The sequence below is a fragment of the Temnothorax curvispinosus genome, unplaced genomic scaffold (assembly GCF_003070985.1).
Source record: "Temnothorax curvispinosus isolate PA1 unplaced genomic scaffold, ASM307098v1 QBEX01004731.1, whole genome shotgun sequence".
Classification (NCBI taxonomy): domain Eukaryota; kingdom Metazoa; phylum Arthropoda; class Insecta; order Hymenoptera; family Formicidae; genus Temnothorax; species Temnothorax curvispinosus.
The window spans coordinates 338,560-357,847 of record NW_020214511.1 but is presented as its reverse complement, the minus strand read 5'-3'; the positions used below and the strand labels follow the sequence as shown (position 1 = coordinate 357,847).

The 19,288-nt window shown below is 32.9% G+C and overlaps 1 protein-coding gene across 4 annotated transcripts; it reads left to right on the top strand.

Moving 5' to 3' along the window:
- Nucleotides 1-303: 303 nt before the first annotated feature.
- Nucleotides 304-19,282, top strand: LOC112453836 (homeotic protein female sterile-like). 4 transcript variants are annotated; one of them, XM_025014797.1, is made up of 18 exons: nucleotides 304-922; nucleotides 1,369-1,446; nucleotides 1,789-1,884; nucleotides 1,995-2,096; nucleotides 2,283-2,428; nucleotides 2,513-2,669; nucleotides 3,491-4,064; nucleotides 4,482-4,640; nucleotides 5,029-5,148; nucleotides 5,259-5,408; nucleotides 11,101-11,189; nucleotides 11,481-11,598; nucleotides 12,044-12,439; nucleotides 12,564-13,172; nucleotides 14,643-14,770; nucleotides 15,510-15,662; nucleotides 15,754-16,059; nucleotides 16,629-19,282. In XM_025014797.1, exons 1-18 carry the CDS (start codon nucleotides 323-325, stop codon nucleotides 16,692-16,694), a joined length of 4,047 nt encoding a protein of 1,348 aa, XP_024870565.1. In that variant the 5' UTR covers nucleotides 304-322; the 3' UTR covers nucleotides 16,695-19,282. The 4 variants fall into 4 exon arrangements, with proteins under 4 accessions (XP_024870565.1, XP_024870564.1, XP_024870563.1 ...); XM_025014796.1 differs by having other exon boundaries at nucleotides 14,628-14,770; XM_025014795.1 differs by having other exon boundaries at nucleotides 14,625-14,770.
- Nucleotides 19,283-19,288: the final 6 nt, after the last annotated feature.

The window sequence follows — 19,288 nt, the reverse complement described above, 5'->3', positions numbered from 1 at the left end:
GTTTTTGAATGTTTATATTGGCGACCCTTTACGTTTTCATATTTTATTTGTCACGGTTGGTTATTGTGAACGTGACATGACGATATTGACGTTAGAATTTTCGTGTCCGCCTTTTGACAAAGTTCGTTGATTTCATCTCTGCATGTAATGTTGTATCTTTTCGGAAGAAAAGACTCGTTATATACTCTATAACTTTTTTTTATATATACTTCACTGAAGATGGCTCAATCCGGAGCCGAAACGTTTAAATATATACTTGATTAAATAAAATATTGTTTTATTAGACAAAACAGTAGTATAATGATTTTTTTAGGTTGCACAAATGCCGAAAGAAGAGGTGGAGTTAGATCCACCTGTCCCGAAAGGGCCCAAGGGCAAGAAAGCTGGAAGAGTTGGTGGACCAGGAGTAGGTGGAGTAGCGGGAGGTACAGGAGCAGGTAGAGGACGACCATCTTCGGGTGCAGCTGCTGTTACTTCCAGTGTACCAAATAGTTTAACACCTTCTGCTACGTCGGCTGGAACAACAGGCGTTATACCCATGCCGCCTCTTGGTACTCAGGCACCAGCCTCGGTACCTGGAAGCACGAATACAACCACCATCGCTCCTCCCTCAAGTATGGGCGTTACACCGATGGCTACTCACAATTCTCTGCCTCAGCAAGTTGTCCCTCCAACCACGGGTTACCATGCGCAGCCAGCGATGGATCCTCAAACAGCTTCTGCTGTGCCTCCACCTCCACAAGTCCCCACAACACCCACTGTAATGCCTCCATCACAACCTGCCAAACTCAAAAAGGGAGTTAAAAGAAAAGCTGATACTACGACTCCTACCGCAAATGCATTTGACCCATTGTATGCACCTATGGATTCCAAGAATGCCAAAATACCTACGAGAAGGGAATCTGGCAGGCAAATTAAGAAGGTGAGTATACATGAGTATATTTTATTATATTTTGTGTTCGAATGAAAAGCATTAAAGAGAGATATATATATATTGTTTAATATATCTTTAAAATGTGATATGACATAATGATTATTGCGTCTAATTATTTAATTTTAAGTTTTGAATACGTATATATTTCATCAAAAATTCAAGATTTTCACGCTTACATAAAAAATAAGATTGATATACGATAAATATATAAAAACACGATATAAATTAATGAAACTTTATTATTGATATATCTTTTTAAACGTGAGAAGTACATATTATTTTACATGATCATAATACATGATAAACATCCTTGTTCCTCGCATCTACAATCATATCATTTCTTTAATTATGTTAATCATACCGATCGGCGATTAATAAAATAAATATGACATCATGGACGACAATTTAAACAATTCATATCATGGCTGTTTCAGCCAACAAGACAAGCGGAAGACGGCTTAGTGCCATACCATCAGGCCAATATGCCTCTGATGGGGGCAATGGCCCAACAGGTACATTTATTACTATTCATTCATAATATCCTTCCTTTCATTTGTGTTGTCTCATCATCTATCAAGCGACAATTATCAGGTTTATATTAAATGGCACAATTTATATATTTTATGGCATGTTTTATAATGAAAATCTTTTACTGTAAGACAAATTATAAGATTACCTATACTATGTTTTTATTATTATTTTTTTTAATTTTTTAAATATGTATATCTTGTACATTTCAAAAATAAGCTAAAAGTTTGACATAATTATCTATCTAGGAAACTTTTTACTTTTAAATAAAATAAATTATAGTTTAGTATGTAAAATTTTATTACATATTTTTTCTTATTTTTTAGCCTCCGCATACTGGTGTCAAAGGAAAAGAAAAATTGTCTGAAGCGCTGAAGTCTTGCAATGATATTTTGAAGGAACTATTCGCTAAAAAACATTCGGTAATTGTGATATATTCTTTTCATCTTTGACAGCTAATATAACATTACAAACAGTATGGTACTGGATCGTGTAATTTAATCTTTTCTTTTTTTCTATATATAATGTACAGCCCTATGCTTGGCCTTTTTACAAACCTGTTGATGCAGAACTTCTAGGCCTTCATGACTATCATGAGATTATCAAAAAACCTATGGATCTTGGTACAGTAAAGGTATGTATGTTTGATTTGTGAATATCATTACACACGCACGCATATACTATACTAAACTAAAATATATACTATACTACACTATACTAAAATTATAAGAGTTATAAATTATTAACACAAATTTTATATTGTTAAATTTTTTATAACTAGATAGATTCAACTATTTTTATATAAAATTTTTTCTTACAGACGAAAATGGATAATCGTCAGTATAAAACGGCGCACGAATTTGCAACTGATGTACGACTCATATTTACTAATTGTTATAAATATAATCCTCCAGATCATGACGTTGTTTCAATGGCTAGAAAACTTCAAGATATATTTGAAATGAGGTTGGTAGTCAAAATTTTCCAAAATCTGAAATCTGAATATATGATAGAATTATAATATAATTATGTAATTGAACACATGATTAGATATGCTAAAGTTCCGGATGAACCGATGGGTAGTGGTATGGTGGCTATGAAAGGAAGCAGCAGTGGTAGTGGTAGTAGTTCTGGAGGGGATAGTTCTTCCGAAAGTGATGATTCGGTTGAGGAACGTACTCAGAAATTACTTGAATTACAGCAAGAGGTATGATTTGTTCAAAATAAAATTACTATTTTTTAAATTCAAAAAGAAATTACTTTGTTCGCGATCAAACCTAGAACCGTCGGTCAATCAATACCGCGAATTAAATTAATCATTAATTCGAATTAGCTCTGTCAAATTCTGCCTTCCTGGTTTGCTAGTTGTCTAAATTCAATGTAAGAATAGGTACATTCGCGGAAATATCAGTATATTTCCCGGTGAACTAGGAGGGCAGAAAAACAAAGCTCAGTTTTTGCCTATCCCGACTCGCCCCTTTGTCTCGGGGACTCGGCGCGCGAGGCATATACGCCCGGGACAAAGCGAGCGAGCGGTGTTTTCAAACTGATCAGCTGCCGGCCTCGAGATCGGCGACAATCGTTAAATACGAATTTGTCGGAGTATCGATAACTGATTGGCTCGTCTGAATTTTCGGCTCGTTACCGGGAGTTCGGCGGGTTCGCGAATCTCCGACAGTTGTGGGAATAAAACCCCGGACCTCCGCGCGCGAGCCTCGCATTCGACCAAAGTATTTCGGCGAACATACATCGAGAAAGGAAAGTCATTCCAATTTCCGTGGCTCGCGGTTTTCGTGTACTCGCTTTCGTCGGGCGTAAGCTATCTGTCCGCGACTCGCAGTAAAGACTAAATATTGTAACTATTGTACATAAAATAGAATTATAGATACTTAAACACAGACTCTAGTTTATCACCGATAATCCCGCCTAATCTCTTTCCTCGCTCTTCCTCCGAGATCTCTAACGCGCTCGCACACACTTTGTAGATAAACGCAATTAAAAATATAATTTATATTACTATATTTATAGCTGAAAGCTATGCAAGAGCAAATGAGGAAATTAGTGGAAGAGAGCGGTAAGAAGAAAAATAAAAAGAAGAAGCCAGATAAGCCAAAATCGAAGCCAATGAGCAATAAGAATAGCAGCCTTGTTCCCAGTCATACTGGTGCCATGAAAGAACTTATGAAACCGAGTGGTGGCATTCCCAATGTGTCAGACAGTGTTGGTGCTAGTATAGCCAGTGTTGCGATGGGTGCAGGCGACTTGAAAATGCCTAGTGGCATAGCTAGCGATCTTCACCATCAAGCTACAGCAGTAGGACCTAACAAGACTCATGCTGCAGGAGGAAGCTTAGGACATCATTTGCCAACAACAGCGAATGCTAAGCCAAAAGGTAAGGGCCGGGGACCCGGAAAAGCTGCCACAACTGCGAATACCGCAACCAAAAGGCCGAAGGCTAACAGCAGATCTACTGGGAACAAGAAGAAAAATACTGGCAATCAACCACCTCCGATCACGTTTGATTCGGAAGATGAAGATAATGCTAAACCAATGTCTTACGATGAGAAGAGGCAGCTCAGCTTGGATATTAATAAACTACCAGGTATATGTTGAATTAAAATTCTAATTTATATTAGTAATAAAAGGTTGAATAATAGAAAGATTATATAACAAGAGAAATTATACAGTACATATAAATCTATATGAAAATCTTTCAGATAGAAATTATTTATTAGTAGACAATCAGACTAGCCACAATATTACAATAAATAGTGTAAAATAGTTATTCTCCAAATGTTTGCAAAATGATTATTGTTATTATGTGATATGTTTGATATTTGATTTTGAACTTTTTTTACTGTTCACATTATATAATTCTATCTATAGAATATTCATTCTAAATTGTTTTGTATGTTTGTAATTATAAATGCGAAGAACAAAAACAACTAAAAGTGTATATTAGTCTATTTTAGTTAATTCTTTAATTCATTATTTAATTTTGTTTGGTTTTTGTCTTTAGGTGATAAATTAGGTCGTGTTGTACACATAATACAGTCTCGAGAGCCTTCACTGAGGGATTCAAACCCAGATGAAATCGAAATTGATTTTGAGACACTGAAGCCATCAACGCTTAGAGAACTGGAAAGCTATGTTGCGTCATGCCTCAGAAAGAAGCCACGTAAGCTTTACTATGAACTTAATTTTATTTTGAGTTTATAAAATTTGTCTGCCACTTTCCCAATAGCAATATGTTGTCATGCATGTATGATTGAATTACACAATGTGTGTGTGTATTTCAATTATAATATTTTTAAGTTATTTTAAAATTCTAATATTTCTCTAAAAAGATAACATCTTATATACAAAATTATACTTTTAACATATATATTTTTTATCTTTAATAAAAGTAAATGTATTTTTTATTTTGTAAACACACTAGTAAGTTTAGTTTTAAATTTGCTCAATGTTATTATACAATTTATACACATGTACGCGCGTATACACACACATACTTATGACAATAAATTTCTTATATATTTATATATTATTTTATCATGTGTTAACAGACAAGAAAGTCAGTGGTAAGTCCAAGGATGAACAAATGGCAGAAAAGAAACAAGAATTGGAAAAGAGATTACAAGATGTAACGGGGCAGTTAGGCAATGTCAAGAAAACTGCCAAGAAAGGTTAGCATCTGATTAATTTCTTTTATAGAGTTTTGTATTTTCTAATTGTATCAAGGGATATACTCGTGTTATGAAATTAGAGTATAAAGAATTGTATGCACTTTTTACAGAAGACAGTAGTAAGTCGGTTGATGTAGTTGGAACTGGTGGTGCCAGTGGACCTTCGCGATTGTCAGCATCAAGCAGTAGTAGCAGCGATAGTGACTCCAGCAGTAGTTCGCTTTCTTCAACGAGCACTGATTCAAGCGACAGTGAAGCAGGTTAGATATAAATGCAACTGTTGTTACTATTAGACCCTTACTTGGGAACAAAGAACTACTTGTAATTAAGTGGTTGTCACAAAAATATGAATGATTTCTTCGGTGAGATTCAAAATTATGGGGTTATGTATGAATATCTGTATATATATATATATACATATATATGTGTACATTATAGTTTAATATGTATGTATATATACAAACAGGTATACAAGTATACTTTTGGGGAAATAGCGTATTCCGTACTTTCGAGTTATTTGCAAAAAAAATTTGTTACTTTCTAACGGATGCACTATGAAGCACAGATTTTCATACTCACGTTTACGCCCAAATTTTAAGACAATACATTTTTACAAACACACAAAATACAAATATGGTTTAGATTGTTAACGCGCTTTTTCTCATCGCCAAGTATAACAGGGTTATCTGTGAAGCAGAGGTATTTCTACATTTAAAAAAAAACCTTGTTTTCTCTGCGTGTCTTTTATCTCTTTTTTTGTGTGTTATTAATTATAAATGACATTATCGATTTAGACCGATAAAAAATTTTTTATTAACAAAAATAATGGCAAAGTCGTAGACGTGAAGTTCATAGTTGTGTAAAAACAGCTCACCATTTCATGTGGCACTTAATTCTGTATATTATATAAAACAATATAATAATATTCTTATTAAGTATATAATTTCTTAATGAGATACAGTACCAGTGAAAATATAATAATTGTTACATATAATTATCATTATGATTAAATTTCGATTAACAGGGTTAAAAGTTATGATGAACATTTAACTTTATGTTAATATTTTTTATATTATGAATAACTTAAATTTATTTATTATTTAATTTATAAGTCAAATTAGCAAATTTGAAGGAATATAATAATTCAATATTTTAAATTACGTTACATTTTTTTTATTTTCTATTATTTAAAATTATGTATGAGTTGCACACTTTATAACACGTAATCAATAATTTTTAATTTGTTCTACGTATCTTATTTCTATTATTATGCTACAGTTTGATAATCTTTATTTGAGAAACGTTAATGCCTCATGATTTGGTGGTAGATTTAAGAGCTTCAGAGAATATTTATGAATTCTGTGCCTAACCAGTTTTTTATTGGCAAATGAAACAATCGAAAAACGCCGATATATAATGATACAATAATGTATGATTAATATTTGCTATGCAAGACGGAAGTTACAAACTAGATGTAAACATTTTTTTAAAATGGAGTTCAACGCAAATACCTTCTTAAGCTGCTGAATCGTGCTTATTACATACTGTATTTATTAGGACGGCGTTATTCATGTAGCTTAAATGCTGCGTTATATTAATGCAAGTATGCATGTGGTGTCAAGTTTCATCTTGTAAACGAGCTATTGAACAAGATTTACCATGTCTACGTAATTTTGTACATTTTTCGTTGTACAAGTGTCGCAGATGTGTCGCGATCGTGTACAAGAATCGAAACTTGATACACGATTAAAGAATTTTTATTTAATTTACGAGACATATGCAATGGTAAGAACAAAGGTGAGCTAGTGGAGTGCAGACTGTGTTTAGAGGATACCATGCCAGCTTGTTTCACGAATTATATTATTGATTCTGAACAATATGATTATTTTCTCTTGTCCTATCGGTGTTGACAGTAGGTACATTCTGTTGCTCGAAAGTCAAGTATAGTTTGCTACTCAAGGTTACTGAATTTTTCACTGCAGTTCCGCCTTTGGGTTCGTAAGAAAGTCATTGCTTCTAAGGTTAGTAAAATGTCTGGAAAGATTTCATTCTGCAATCAGCGACATTGCACTCAATCAAAGTGTATTGCTGCCGTGACTGTAGTGTCGAATATTAGTACCTTGTAATAAGTTACACAACTATTTTACCGTAGCTTTCCCCGATAATTATACTGCCCCCATATAATCCGAAAATAATACAATATATTAATTCTTGCAAACTCGTTATTTATTTTCATTAAATGATAAACAGAACATTACTTGTATCACTGTGTGTTCGAATCATTAAGTTTGTTTTTCTCGCATTGATTCATTCATGCCGTATCATTTCTCAAAATCTAAAACAGTGATATTAACATGCGTCACGAACTAAAAAGTGGGTATACAGTACGCAATATTATCAATATATTGACGTGAGAAGTGTGTTTATGCTCCTAAACGGTCACACATTCCCGCACATTTTAAACTATGCGAACTTTAATGACATCGGTCGAAGTAAAGAATAATATAAAGAGATAAATTAGACAGTGATCATAGCGATACACACGGGAGAAATTGCAGACAATGTGTATTGGTGGCTAGATTTGCAAATCAGTGCATTTTAAGATTAGCATAGTTACGCGTTGCATTTTACTAGTAAGCTACGCTTTTGTGAGTAAGCTTTTGTCTCCGCAAAAAAATTCTAACAAGATTCTTCTGAACATGAAGAAACTCAATCCTAGTTACCTCAGATTACTATTTCCATTTCAAGCTTAGCTTATCATAGCCAAATATGTGCTTCCTTTAAAAAGTCAATTATTAAAATGTTTCATCTCTTGCAAGCCGAATCTGATAACAATGTTACATTGCTTGTGTAAGACAAGCGAAAACTCATACAAATCTTCCTTATTGTTTTACTCTGAATGCATAGATTCGAATAAAGTAATTATTGTGAATCTCCAACAGAGTATACTGATGCGGAGTACATTTATATCTGAATTCTAACTGACTCGTTTTTTCGTAAAATTAATGACTTTGAGCATATATAATATATATATGCATATATACATATACAAAGAGTTAATGTGTAAAGAAGTAGAAGGGGGGTAAGAGAGACCGACAAACGACAGAGACAGAAAGGGATCATGAGATTGATCACACACGAAGAAAGCAAGTGGAAAGGGAGAAGAATAGGAAGGGAAACAAGTTAAGGAGATGGTCTAATATATATACATATATGTATATATATATATATACACAAGGCGCCCTAGCCTCCAAACACATTGTTTGCACTCCGCTAAGCTTTGCTAATCGTCGTTTCATCCTATTTACCACTAGTTCTTCATCGGTAACCATTGTCAGTTTTCTCATCGCTCAAATGATTAAAAGGAAAGTTGGAAATATTGTCTTCTTGCTATTGAAATTGATATCATTATTCCAATGACGATTACGAATTGGTGTGGTTTTACATGCCTTAATATATGAAGTAGTAATTATTCCTGTTAAGCATACACTTCGTTTCTCGTCGCAATAGAACTTTACATGTGTTGTAAATACCACGAATTTTCAAGGAACAAATATCGTTATATAATTTTCGAAATAACATTACTTTTAACTCGCGCGTATCCTATCAAAACGGTTTTTTTTTTTTTTTTTTTTTTTTTAGAAAATCTTTTATACGAATTTAAACAAGATTAATTTTAATGATATTTTGTTTTTATATTTCTATGTGTAAATGTCTGCTCCAGAATGTTTTTTTTTGTTGAGATATCGTGTAAATTTAGTTCTTACGTGTAGCAAGATGTATACATAAGAATTTATTGTGAACGTAACCGATAATGACGCTCTAAGATGCTCCAAGGAGCAATCCTTGTAATTGAACATGTCATAATATGAGCATTAAGGATAATCGAATTTGCACTCGAGTACAATTAAATAGTATCATGAATCATGCACTCAGAGCAACGTACTTACTGCCCCGACAAAATAAGAGAGAAGGAGATAAGAGCGGGCGATTAATTACTACGATAACTCGATACAAACAAGCCGTAATTGGTCGGAAAAAAAGTGTTCGTCGATATCTAAGAAAAATTATTGATATGAAAACTATAAGCATTTACAAGTAGGTGCGAAAAATGTCGGGCAGGTTAATATTATCATTTTTTTGTTTCCCAAGATACTGAAAGTGACTAGAGAAATCCGAAGAATTAGCTAGATTATGAGAGAACAAATTTTGACGGCGTGTGTGCTGAATTAGATGGATACTACACATCTATTAAGATACAATCAGCATTAGCTTATAACGCGAGGTATAATAGGGCATTTTATAAATGATATTCATATTGCCTTCCAAAATTTTTGTAGCAACTATTCTATATGCAAGCACGCATCTAAAAAAAATATATTTTTTTTCGTGTCTTCATCCAGACTGGAACGTCATTCTTCCTGCTACGAATTATTCCTGCTTGCGTTATACGCAAGAACAGATTTAAGGATTTTAAATATTTTGTTCATAGAAGATAACACCACACCTTTTATTTAATTTCGCCAATTATCTTCCTCTCCAGAGTCGTATGTAAGCGTTCCGTCTGTTTTTTTTTTCTGTTTGCGTATCGCGAGTTTAATAGTAACGATAAACACGGTCGTACGTGTTTTGTACATAGTGAAAACTAATATATCATAAAATATTAATAAATAGTTGTAAGTTATACTTATGGAGGAAAAAAAACGACATACACGACGCGCGAAACTTTTCTAAGTGCATACACAAAGTTAAAGAGTGAAATAGACATTAATTCTTCAAGAGTCGCGGTTGGCTCATATGTGGTGGTCCAGTTAACTATATTATATAAATTAAGATACGCTGGTACTCCTCCTCGTTGTTTCGTTACTTTTATTTGTCGTCGAATGGGTTTAGCAAGGTTGTCGATTCACATTCCATCGATAAATTTCAGTGCTGTGATTTCACGATTGTTGCGATCACGAATTGTTTGAGAGCACACATCAGACAAAGATAATATTGTCTTATAATATACCACAGTTTTCCATGTATCTACCATCGTCGCTGATTTATGTAGTACACACGGTAAACATCGAGCAGGAGTCTCTTGCCACCGATCTCAGTGTTGCGCTAACTACGACTTTAACATTTAAACAATTTGTAAGAGTTTGTCGCTCTTGTATCATTCATTTTTAAGTTGAGCCTGTATTGTACCATTTATGTGACTTTTATTTACACATTACTCCTATTATTATATAATATTACATTAATTATATTATATTATATGGAAAAAGAAGTAAAAGAAAGACGGCAGTTTGATGATTTTTGTAGTCAATGTTTTATAATCGTCATTTCCGCCACCGTAACGATTATTATTACTGTTATTATAATAAATCATGAGTATCGATACACTAAAACGACGAGAGTAGGCGCGTGCTCTTGCATGCATATATGCAGAGACATATATGTATGTGTGACAGTTTCGCGATACGTATGCATGTATGTGTGGGCGTGCGTGCGATATGTATGTATGTACGTGTATACATATATATGTATATATATGCACGCGCAAATATTCATAAATGAATTGAATATAACTAACTTTACGTAGAATGGAGAGAAAGAATTGTTCTACGTATTAAAATTTTTTAATATAAAAGAATCATTAAGATGAAAGTCCACAAAAAAAGGAGCATACAATTGAGATATTTAAATTAACATTGTTGTACACAGTGATACAATTATAATATAAGCATATGAATAAAATCTATTAGAAAATATACGTACGAAGTTGTTTGATTTTTGTTTCTGACGTATCTTCGCATTTTACTTAGCGTTTTGCGACATTCAATAGCTGGTATCCTCTGCACACTGCATTTCGCTAATTCTCCATCGACCTGTGTCTCTTGATGTGACAGAACAATGATTGACTGCACGTAACTCATCACTACTAGAACACATTACATTGAATTTCAGGAAACTCTTCGAATCGTCCACATAGAAAAAAAGCAAAGAAGAATCCACCAAGTTCAGGACATTCTGCAACGACTGCTACCGTAGCATCGGTAAGATAATTACTTGTAATAAGTCAACGTGGAAATTATGCATATATACTTATTCTTCATATTACATCATGAGATAAGGTTATAAGCATTTTCTAGATAATACACATTTTCTTATGTGTCTCTTGACATTTTTGTAAGTACTAATTTCGAATTTAGAAGTTACTTAAAAGAATAGTGTAATATATATTGCAAGTACACAATATCATATTTATAACAATGCTTGTCTTAATGTGACACAATAATTTTCACAGGTGAATATTGATTGAAAGATAATATATTCTTTATATATAGGCACCTACATTAAATCATAGTGGAGCTCTTTTAATGAATAATCAGCCATCGATGAATTCTACGGGACCAATAACAAAGCCGCCTGTTACTCAAGCAAGCAATATTCCTTCAGAATCAGGTATTGTATCAATCATGAAATAACTATAATATTGATTAGCAATTTTCGCGTTGGGGATACTGTTAGGGATATTGTTGAATACAATATAATCTGAAAATTAAAATCTTTTTCTCGGCACTTACATGTTTATACTTATGTTTCTATTTATATAGACATCATAACTTTGTAACTGTAATTTTAAACTAATTAATTTTTTTTTATTATTTTATTATATCCGTGATTTTTCTAACAGATGCATATATGATGTGCTATAACTACTAATTTACAAATTATTTAGTTTAATGAATTACAAATAATTTGTGGATATATTTTTTATTAGCAGTCTTTAATGATATATAAATTACTAGGAAGAAAGACATATGTTATTGCAAAAAAGATGCTATAACATATGCGATTAAATATCAAATTAATAGACTATGAGACGTAAGTGCAAAAATTCTTTTAGGGGGCAATAATAATCAACAGCCTGTCGCAGTGGCTGCTGTTACAACAGGGCAAAGTATACCTGTCGCGAGTCACGCGTCTATGCCAGCCCAACCGTCACGACCTACAGCTCTGGCTACGGCCGCTCCTGTAAAAAAACCAACACCAACACCACCACCACCACCACCACCAACAACATCTAACCCATCAACTCCGTCGGTCTCTGTACCAACTCCACCGCCCAGCGTCACACCTACAAATACAAATTCTATGACAGCTTCGCCAGCTATATCTCAACAACCACCGCAGCAGCCACCAACATCCATTAGTTCCTTTCCAAATGCAAATACATCCGTATCCACAGACGGAACAAATTTAAATCAACAGTCTGATCTTTTACAGCCATACAATACTTTAGGTATCTATAATTAGATACAATTATTGGTATTGTTTATAAATGCGAAAAAATAACGCCTAAAATAATATTTTATTATATGAAAAGCAAGTACAAAGTAACCATATTATATATGTATTTTATACAGCTTCGGTGCCTACTACACAGTCCTCCTTGGATCAAACACTTGCAATCAAGAAGGAGCCGTCATTTATTCAAACACAATCTACTTTAGAACAAGCGCTCGGTGTCAAGAAAGAATCTTCATTTATCCAAACGTCTCATACGACGAATAATACTAATAACACCAATCTCAATTTACTATCGGACGTAAAACCTGTGAATATGATGCCGACGAGTATGGCTTCTAATCTGAATTTGGGCAATATCAACATGACAAATTTAAATATGAATTTACCGCAAGGACTGGCGGCACATATGTCTATGCACAATCAATTAGAAAATATGATTAATACTACTGCGCCGTTGACTAATATACAGAATTCGCATAACGTTACAATGTCGCAGCAGCATTCCAACGGGTTTCCAAATACAAAACGCGGAAATTCACCGCCCAATATGCTGAATAATAACGGCATTCCAGGATTAAATATGGGAATAAACGTTGGAGGCATGAGTTCGATATTTGATCCTCTTCCAATAACATCTATGCCGATGCAAATTTCTCAGATTTCTATAAAGAAAGAAGAGAAGCCCATAGCAATTACTCAACCTCTACCGCAAAAGCCTATGGATGGTTCGTGCAATATATTTATATATTCGTAGCATGCTTTTTTCTAAATTTGCTTTTTTTAAAGTGCTTATTCATTTTTTTAATACTAGTAAATTTATAGTTATTACTCATGCAACTCAAGAAATAATTAAAAAATATATATTAGTACAGCTATTAATAGAATAAAAATGTTTTTTACAAAAAATAAGGTGTACATAATATATGGTATATATTAATTGGTTTAATGCTAAAACAACTTAATAATTATCTTAATAATTTCACATAATTTTTTTGCTTGATACATTCAATCTTTTATTACAGTCTAATCTAATCTTTATCAATTAACATTACCTATGTCGTTTTTCGGATTCTGGATATAGAATTATTCTTTTGTCGTCTTTATTAACGCTTGAAGTAACAATGCTGCTTTAAGGTTTATTTACACATATCCATGAAGTATTAGTGCCGTATCAGCTCAGTTCCATTTTCCATCAGTATTAGTGCTGATAAATATTGTCTCTTTGTTTTTGGATGGACGTCGTGTGTGAACACATCCATCCAAAAACAAAGAGACAATATTTATCAGCACTGATACTGATCTGTACAGTGATATTGTAAATTATATATTTTCTTTTTTATATATATGGACGCGTTACGGCGGTCAGTAAGTCGTAGATTTGGATGCAAATGGAATATCATGTTTATTGCGTAATTTTATGGTGAAATTACGCTTAATGTAATATTTTATTGTCCGTAAGTTGAGTTATCTCGAAAATCACTTAATTCAAACTGACCAAATTGTATGGATATATATGAATAACCATCACTTATGCGTCGCAGATGTCACTGATATGGTACTGACACGTCACGGATACGTGAAAATAGACCCTTTATACGTGTCTTAAAAATGTATGTCGCTGTAGTTATATGTAGTATAATAATTTTGTTTTCTTGATTAGACAGTGTAGAGCTAATCTCAGAAATTATTCATAAACAACATGGTATCATTGGGACAAAAAAAGCGTAAAAATCGCAATTTTGTCCCATTTTTCTACTTGATATTGTTTAAATAAATCATTAAAAAAATGAAAAAAATATATAAACAGAAAATCTTAAAAAAACGTAATTGCAATTCTCGATGTCATAGAAGTGTACCATAAAAATTTCATTCATTTTTACCGTACATGAGCAGAGATACATATTATGATATTTACATGGGAAGTATATCTATATATATATATATATATATATATATATATATATACACAATTTCCGTAACTTTTAAAGCAAATATCAGAAACTGGTCGGACAATCGATCGCAAATTTAACACAGGTTTTTGGGGTATATAAGTGCCCAATCTCTGTAAATTTCAGCTTTATCCCTTTATTTTGACATATGCGACATACATCTTTAACTACGTGTCTAACTGCTGTACTCTAACCGCTTACTAACCAGATATAATACTATTGCTCTAGCAGGAGCTTTTTTTACAGAAATAAACGCCCTAGGAATGCCATCGATGGGTAATCATGCCAATACTCAATTGATGCCTGAAAAGAAAATGACCCCACCTGACTCGAAGAATCCCGCTGCAAACTTTGCGTCAGCCTTTAAAAATAAGGTACAAATCATTTCCTAAATATTTTATGACGGTTACATCGTCACAACGCTAATTGTCAGATTTTGCACGTACACGCTCACATTCGAACACGTATACGTCGAGACTTTCATACAAACATTGTATACAAAACATACGGATCGACTAGCACTGAGACACCTTGATCGGGTAAATAACAATAAATCGGTCAACGCTTTAATTTCTTTTATTTCTCTTAATTTTTATAATACATTTCTTTATGCGACTCGATGCTATTCATATCGTAATCAGTAGCGACCGATGCTTGAATGGTCACGCCATAAGTAGGATAATCAGTCGGTGGACCACATCGATTATTAAATGCGAGAAGGTTCTTTTCGATAATGTTTGAAATTTTTTAGAAGATTTTCCAAAGTCACATTGTTCCGAATACAGAACCGATTTCGCGCAGCTAGCTCTACACGACGGAGATTCAACCGACAGATTTCGACGAACGGACGTGTGAGCAACGTACATAGCGTGTTAAATAAATCGTGTTGAGCCTTAGAAAATCAAACGAGCTTTCTTTCTCATCATCTTTACCCTCGGTCTTCACCCAAATTTAAACCGAACTACACATTCAAAGAGTGTAAATTAATTTTTTAACACATTATCTTTTATGTGTTGTATATATTTTTTTATATGTATATATATATATATTATATGTACCATAAAAGTAAAATAATTTTAGTTGTGTTAAAATTTGACATACTTTTGATTACAGACTGTAGAGCAGAACGTAAAAAATGCATCATCATGGTCTTCCCTGGCTCAAGCTTCGAGTCCTCAATCGGCAGCTGCAGGAAGTAGTATGAAAAGTGCAGCGCGAGACTCATTCCAGGCATTCAAGAAACAAGCTAAAGAAAAACAGGATAGGGTTAGTTAACTCTGCAAAAATAATTCTGTATGTTATATAATACATCCAGCTATATTATAATAATATTTATCTATTAATATTCGTAAAACAGCAAAGAGCACTAATGGAGCAACAAGAGATGCGCAGACAGCAGAAAGAACAAGCGGAACGAGAGAGATTGCGGCAGGAGAATGAAAGAAGACGGGAACGAGAAGAAGAAGATGCTCTGGACAAAGTTAGAAAAAATATTGGAGATCAACAAGGCAATGTCATGACTACCACAACAAGAGCGGAAGAAGTAAAAGCCATTACTGACACAGATAGCAGTAGTCCGAGTCATTCGTCCAGTCAGGACAAGTCCGCCTCAGAAAGGGAACGTCTAAGGCTACGGGAGCAAGAACGCCGACGACGAGAAGCGGTGAGTACTTGATATTTTCGTATTTCGTATTCATGAAATTTTAATTTGTTGTAACTTTTCGAAAAATAATAATAGGAAAAGTCTAATACAGAATATTATTAGTAAATGAAAATAAACAACGTTAGGAATCCATGCGACAATTATAACGTGTGAAAAAGCTTCTTAATCATACATTTAATTGTATATTTAAAAAATTATGTTTTTATTGCACGATTTGAATATAACTTGTGTGATACATAGTATTTAATAATCGTTAATTTTCGACTTAATAATATATTATTTAGCATCTTAATTGTTGCAGTACATACATATAGTATATGTTACATAAAGCTGACAATATATTATCAAAATAAACAATTAAAATATAATAGAAAATAAAGTTTATATAATGTCAATTTTATTAATTATCAATTATTATAATTTGATTAATTTATAACTTGCGATATAATTTGAAGCAAATTTGATTTTTCAAGTAGATTCATATGAGAGTACATGGAAAAAAAACAAATTACTTTCGACGCCCCCATAGTAAAGGGATTTGCGAAGAATGGTTATATTTATCTTTTCAGATGGCTGGCCAAATTGACATGAACATGCAGAGTGATTTGATGGCTGCGTTTGAGGAATCTTTATAATGTTACTATATTCTGTTTATAATAAATCCACAAAAACTTGGCAGAACTCGGACGTATGTTTGGTGTCGAACGATGTTGTAGAAATCTTTAAATACGACGCCAATCAATAAACAAAAATAACATAGACAATGATATCAGATAAATAATAACGATGACGACATAGGCCATGTGCTAGTTATCATAAAATGGTGCAGTTGGGATTGCCATTCCCAACATAAAACCCATTTAGTCGTCAGAAGATTCAAACGGTTCATTAAAACTGAGACAAACTATTGTCTCTAGAACGACAGACACTTAAGTGCGACTATGTAATTAGATAAATACTTATATGATACTTCGAAAATGCTACACTGACTATTGTGTTACATTTTTCCGGTTTTCATAAGTTTGTACTTTATGTAAATTTGAAAACTATATATTATGCAAATAAGAAGAGAGGTTTGCATGTGATAACCGAATGCGTGCGAGTAGATATGAGTGTCAGCTTGAGGAAAAGTAAAAATCGTGTACATTTAGTTAAGTTTTGTATTTTTCCACATTGAGTCATTAATCGTTGGTAGGATTATGTAGAAAAGTTTCTGCCAATATATGTAATTATTAACTATTATTAATAATGCTCTTGCAAATTTCTTTCTCGATTATTCATATACGCTATTTGTGATCACAAAGATAACTAGGCGTATATATGAATAATGATAGAAAAATGTAAGACAATACGAACATCCAAGAACTTGGTGAATTTAATAACGATCATCATGGCTGTCCATTTGTGACCTCAATTGATCAACTGCTGATTGATCAGAATATTAACATCTATTGTGATTGATTCAAGAGCTATTGCGAGCCAACTGGTCGATTCAAAGCTATTCATTAACTCACTTTAGAACAATGTCGTCAATTATTACGAGTAATGATAAGATGATTCTAGAATTGAAGTAGTTTCGATCCTACCAACTATTAGATCAAGACTATGTACCTAATTCTTGGTATACTTTAGGCTCGTGGGAAAGAAAATCGCGATGCCGTACGAGTGGCGTTTATTAGGAAAAAATTTATATTTATTCGATCACTAGGGTATTGTATTCCGCGATATATCGAAAAATTATTAAAATATAAAAAAATTTTTTTAGGAAAACGTTTGCGTGTAATCTTCAGATATCTTAAAATCTCTTTAAGTTCGACGTATCATGAGCGAGTAAACAAAAGTTATACGTTGAAAACTTCGGGCATGGCTTACTTAATTAATAACTGAGCCGCCCGAACAAGATACGCGAATCAAGTGAATCCTAACTAAAAAGTAAAAAAAAAAAGAAAGAAATTAATTGGCCAAAAAAGTACAAAAAGTGTTGATTAAAGCAACTTTTCATTAAATGTGATTATTAATTTAATTAATTTCTTAAAAGTATGTAGATTACACAATCTTAACGGCATTACTAATATGCCAAACATACTATATTAAATTATTCATTTAATTGCAATTTTATTTTTTTAAGAACTATAAACTTGTATAGTGTTTATTTGTTGTAAATATGACGGTACTTCGTCGGCGATGAGCAATCGTTATGGTGGTGCAGTTTATCGGATGAATTATCCAAAATGATTGATCCAAGTGTCTAAAACTTGGGAGTTTTTAATAAAATCATGATTTTTATAAAATAAGGAATACGATGATTAATTGGTCGGGATTAATTGAACGGAGAAGAATATATATAATATGAGATTAAAAAATCTTGATAAATTCAAAATTTCTTCTCCGGCAAGTGTCATAATTCCTCGAGCTCTCTATTAAAGACCAAGTTTTGAAATAACGTAGATAAAAAAATTGAAAAGAAAATAGGAGAATATTATACTTGTCGATAGAAAAGCCACTTCGAATGTTCATGCCGTCCTTCGCAATTCTATTGTCATTATTTCGTCTATTGGAGATCAACAAAGGGAGCTCGTCAGAAAAATGAAAGCGATCTTTGGACAGAGACATGCTATTCATTTTTGGGTGTTGTTTGTTCTTTCATATCTGTAACGATTTTGCTCTCATTGATCATCGAGTATCAATATCTAGCAATATTAGAATATTTCTGTAATCTTTCGTTTTTAACGCGTCTTCGGGCCCAATACGAGCGCCTATTCGCAGTTTCTATCTAATCAAAATTAAGAAAGATTTATGATCTTATTCTTAAAATATACTATTTACACGCTGCGATAGTAATATTTGCGCGGTTTAGTATGTACAATGATTTAGTCATCGGTATGTTATTGTTGTTGTATAAACTTACGAAGATAGGACAGTTTGCAAAATTAACGATTTAGTGGTGCATAAAAATTAATAAGTATATCGATTGTGTTCTTTTTATGCGAAGTGGCAAGCATCTAGCATTACATGCTTGGTTCGCAAAACAAAAAAAGAAATTCTTTAACAATCGGAAATGATTTGGATATTTTATTTCATTTCGTAGACTTCGATTGTCTACATGCGAAAAAAAATTTCCATTCGAATGGAACTATTAACGGTTTGATTTGACGAATATTATAACGTCACACGATAACTTTTAGTAAAATGGTAATGTAAATTATTAGCAGAAGTGATTAAAGTATGT

Bases quoted from the DNA above. Each gene is read 5' to 3' on its own strand.
- LOC112453836 (XM_025014795.1), top strand. From the start codon at position 323: ATGCCGAAAGAAGAGGTGGAGTTAGATCCACCTGTCCCGAAAGGGCCC. The intron at 2,670-3,490 runs GTATGATTTGTT...CTATATTTATAG, and splicing joins TACTTGAATTACAGCAAGAG to CTGAAAGCTATGCAAGAGCA. The intron at 5,409-11,100 runs GTTAGATATAAA...ATTGAATTTCAG, and splicing joins TTCAAGCGACAGTGAAGCAG to GAAACTCTTCGAATCGTCCA.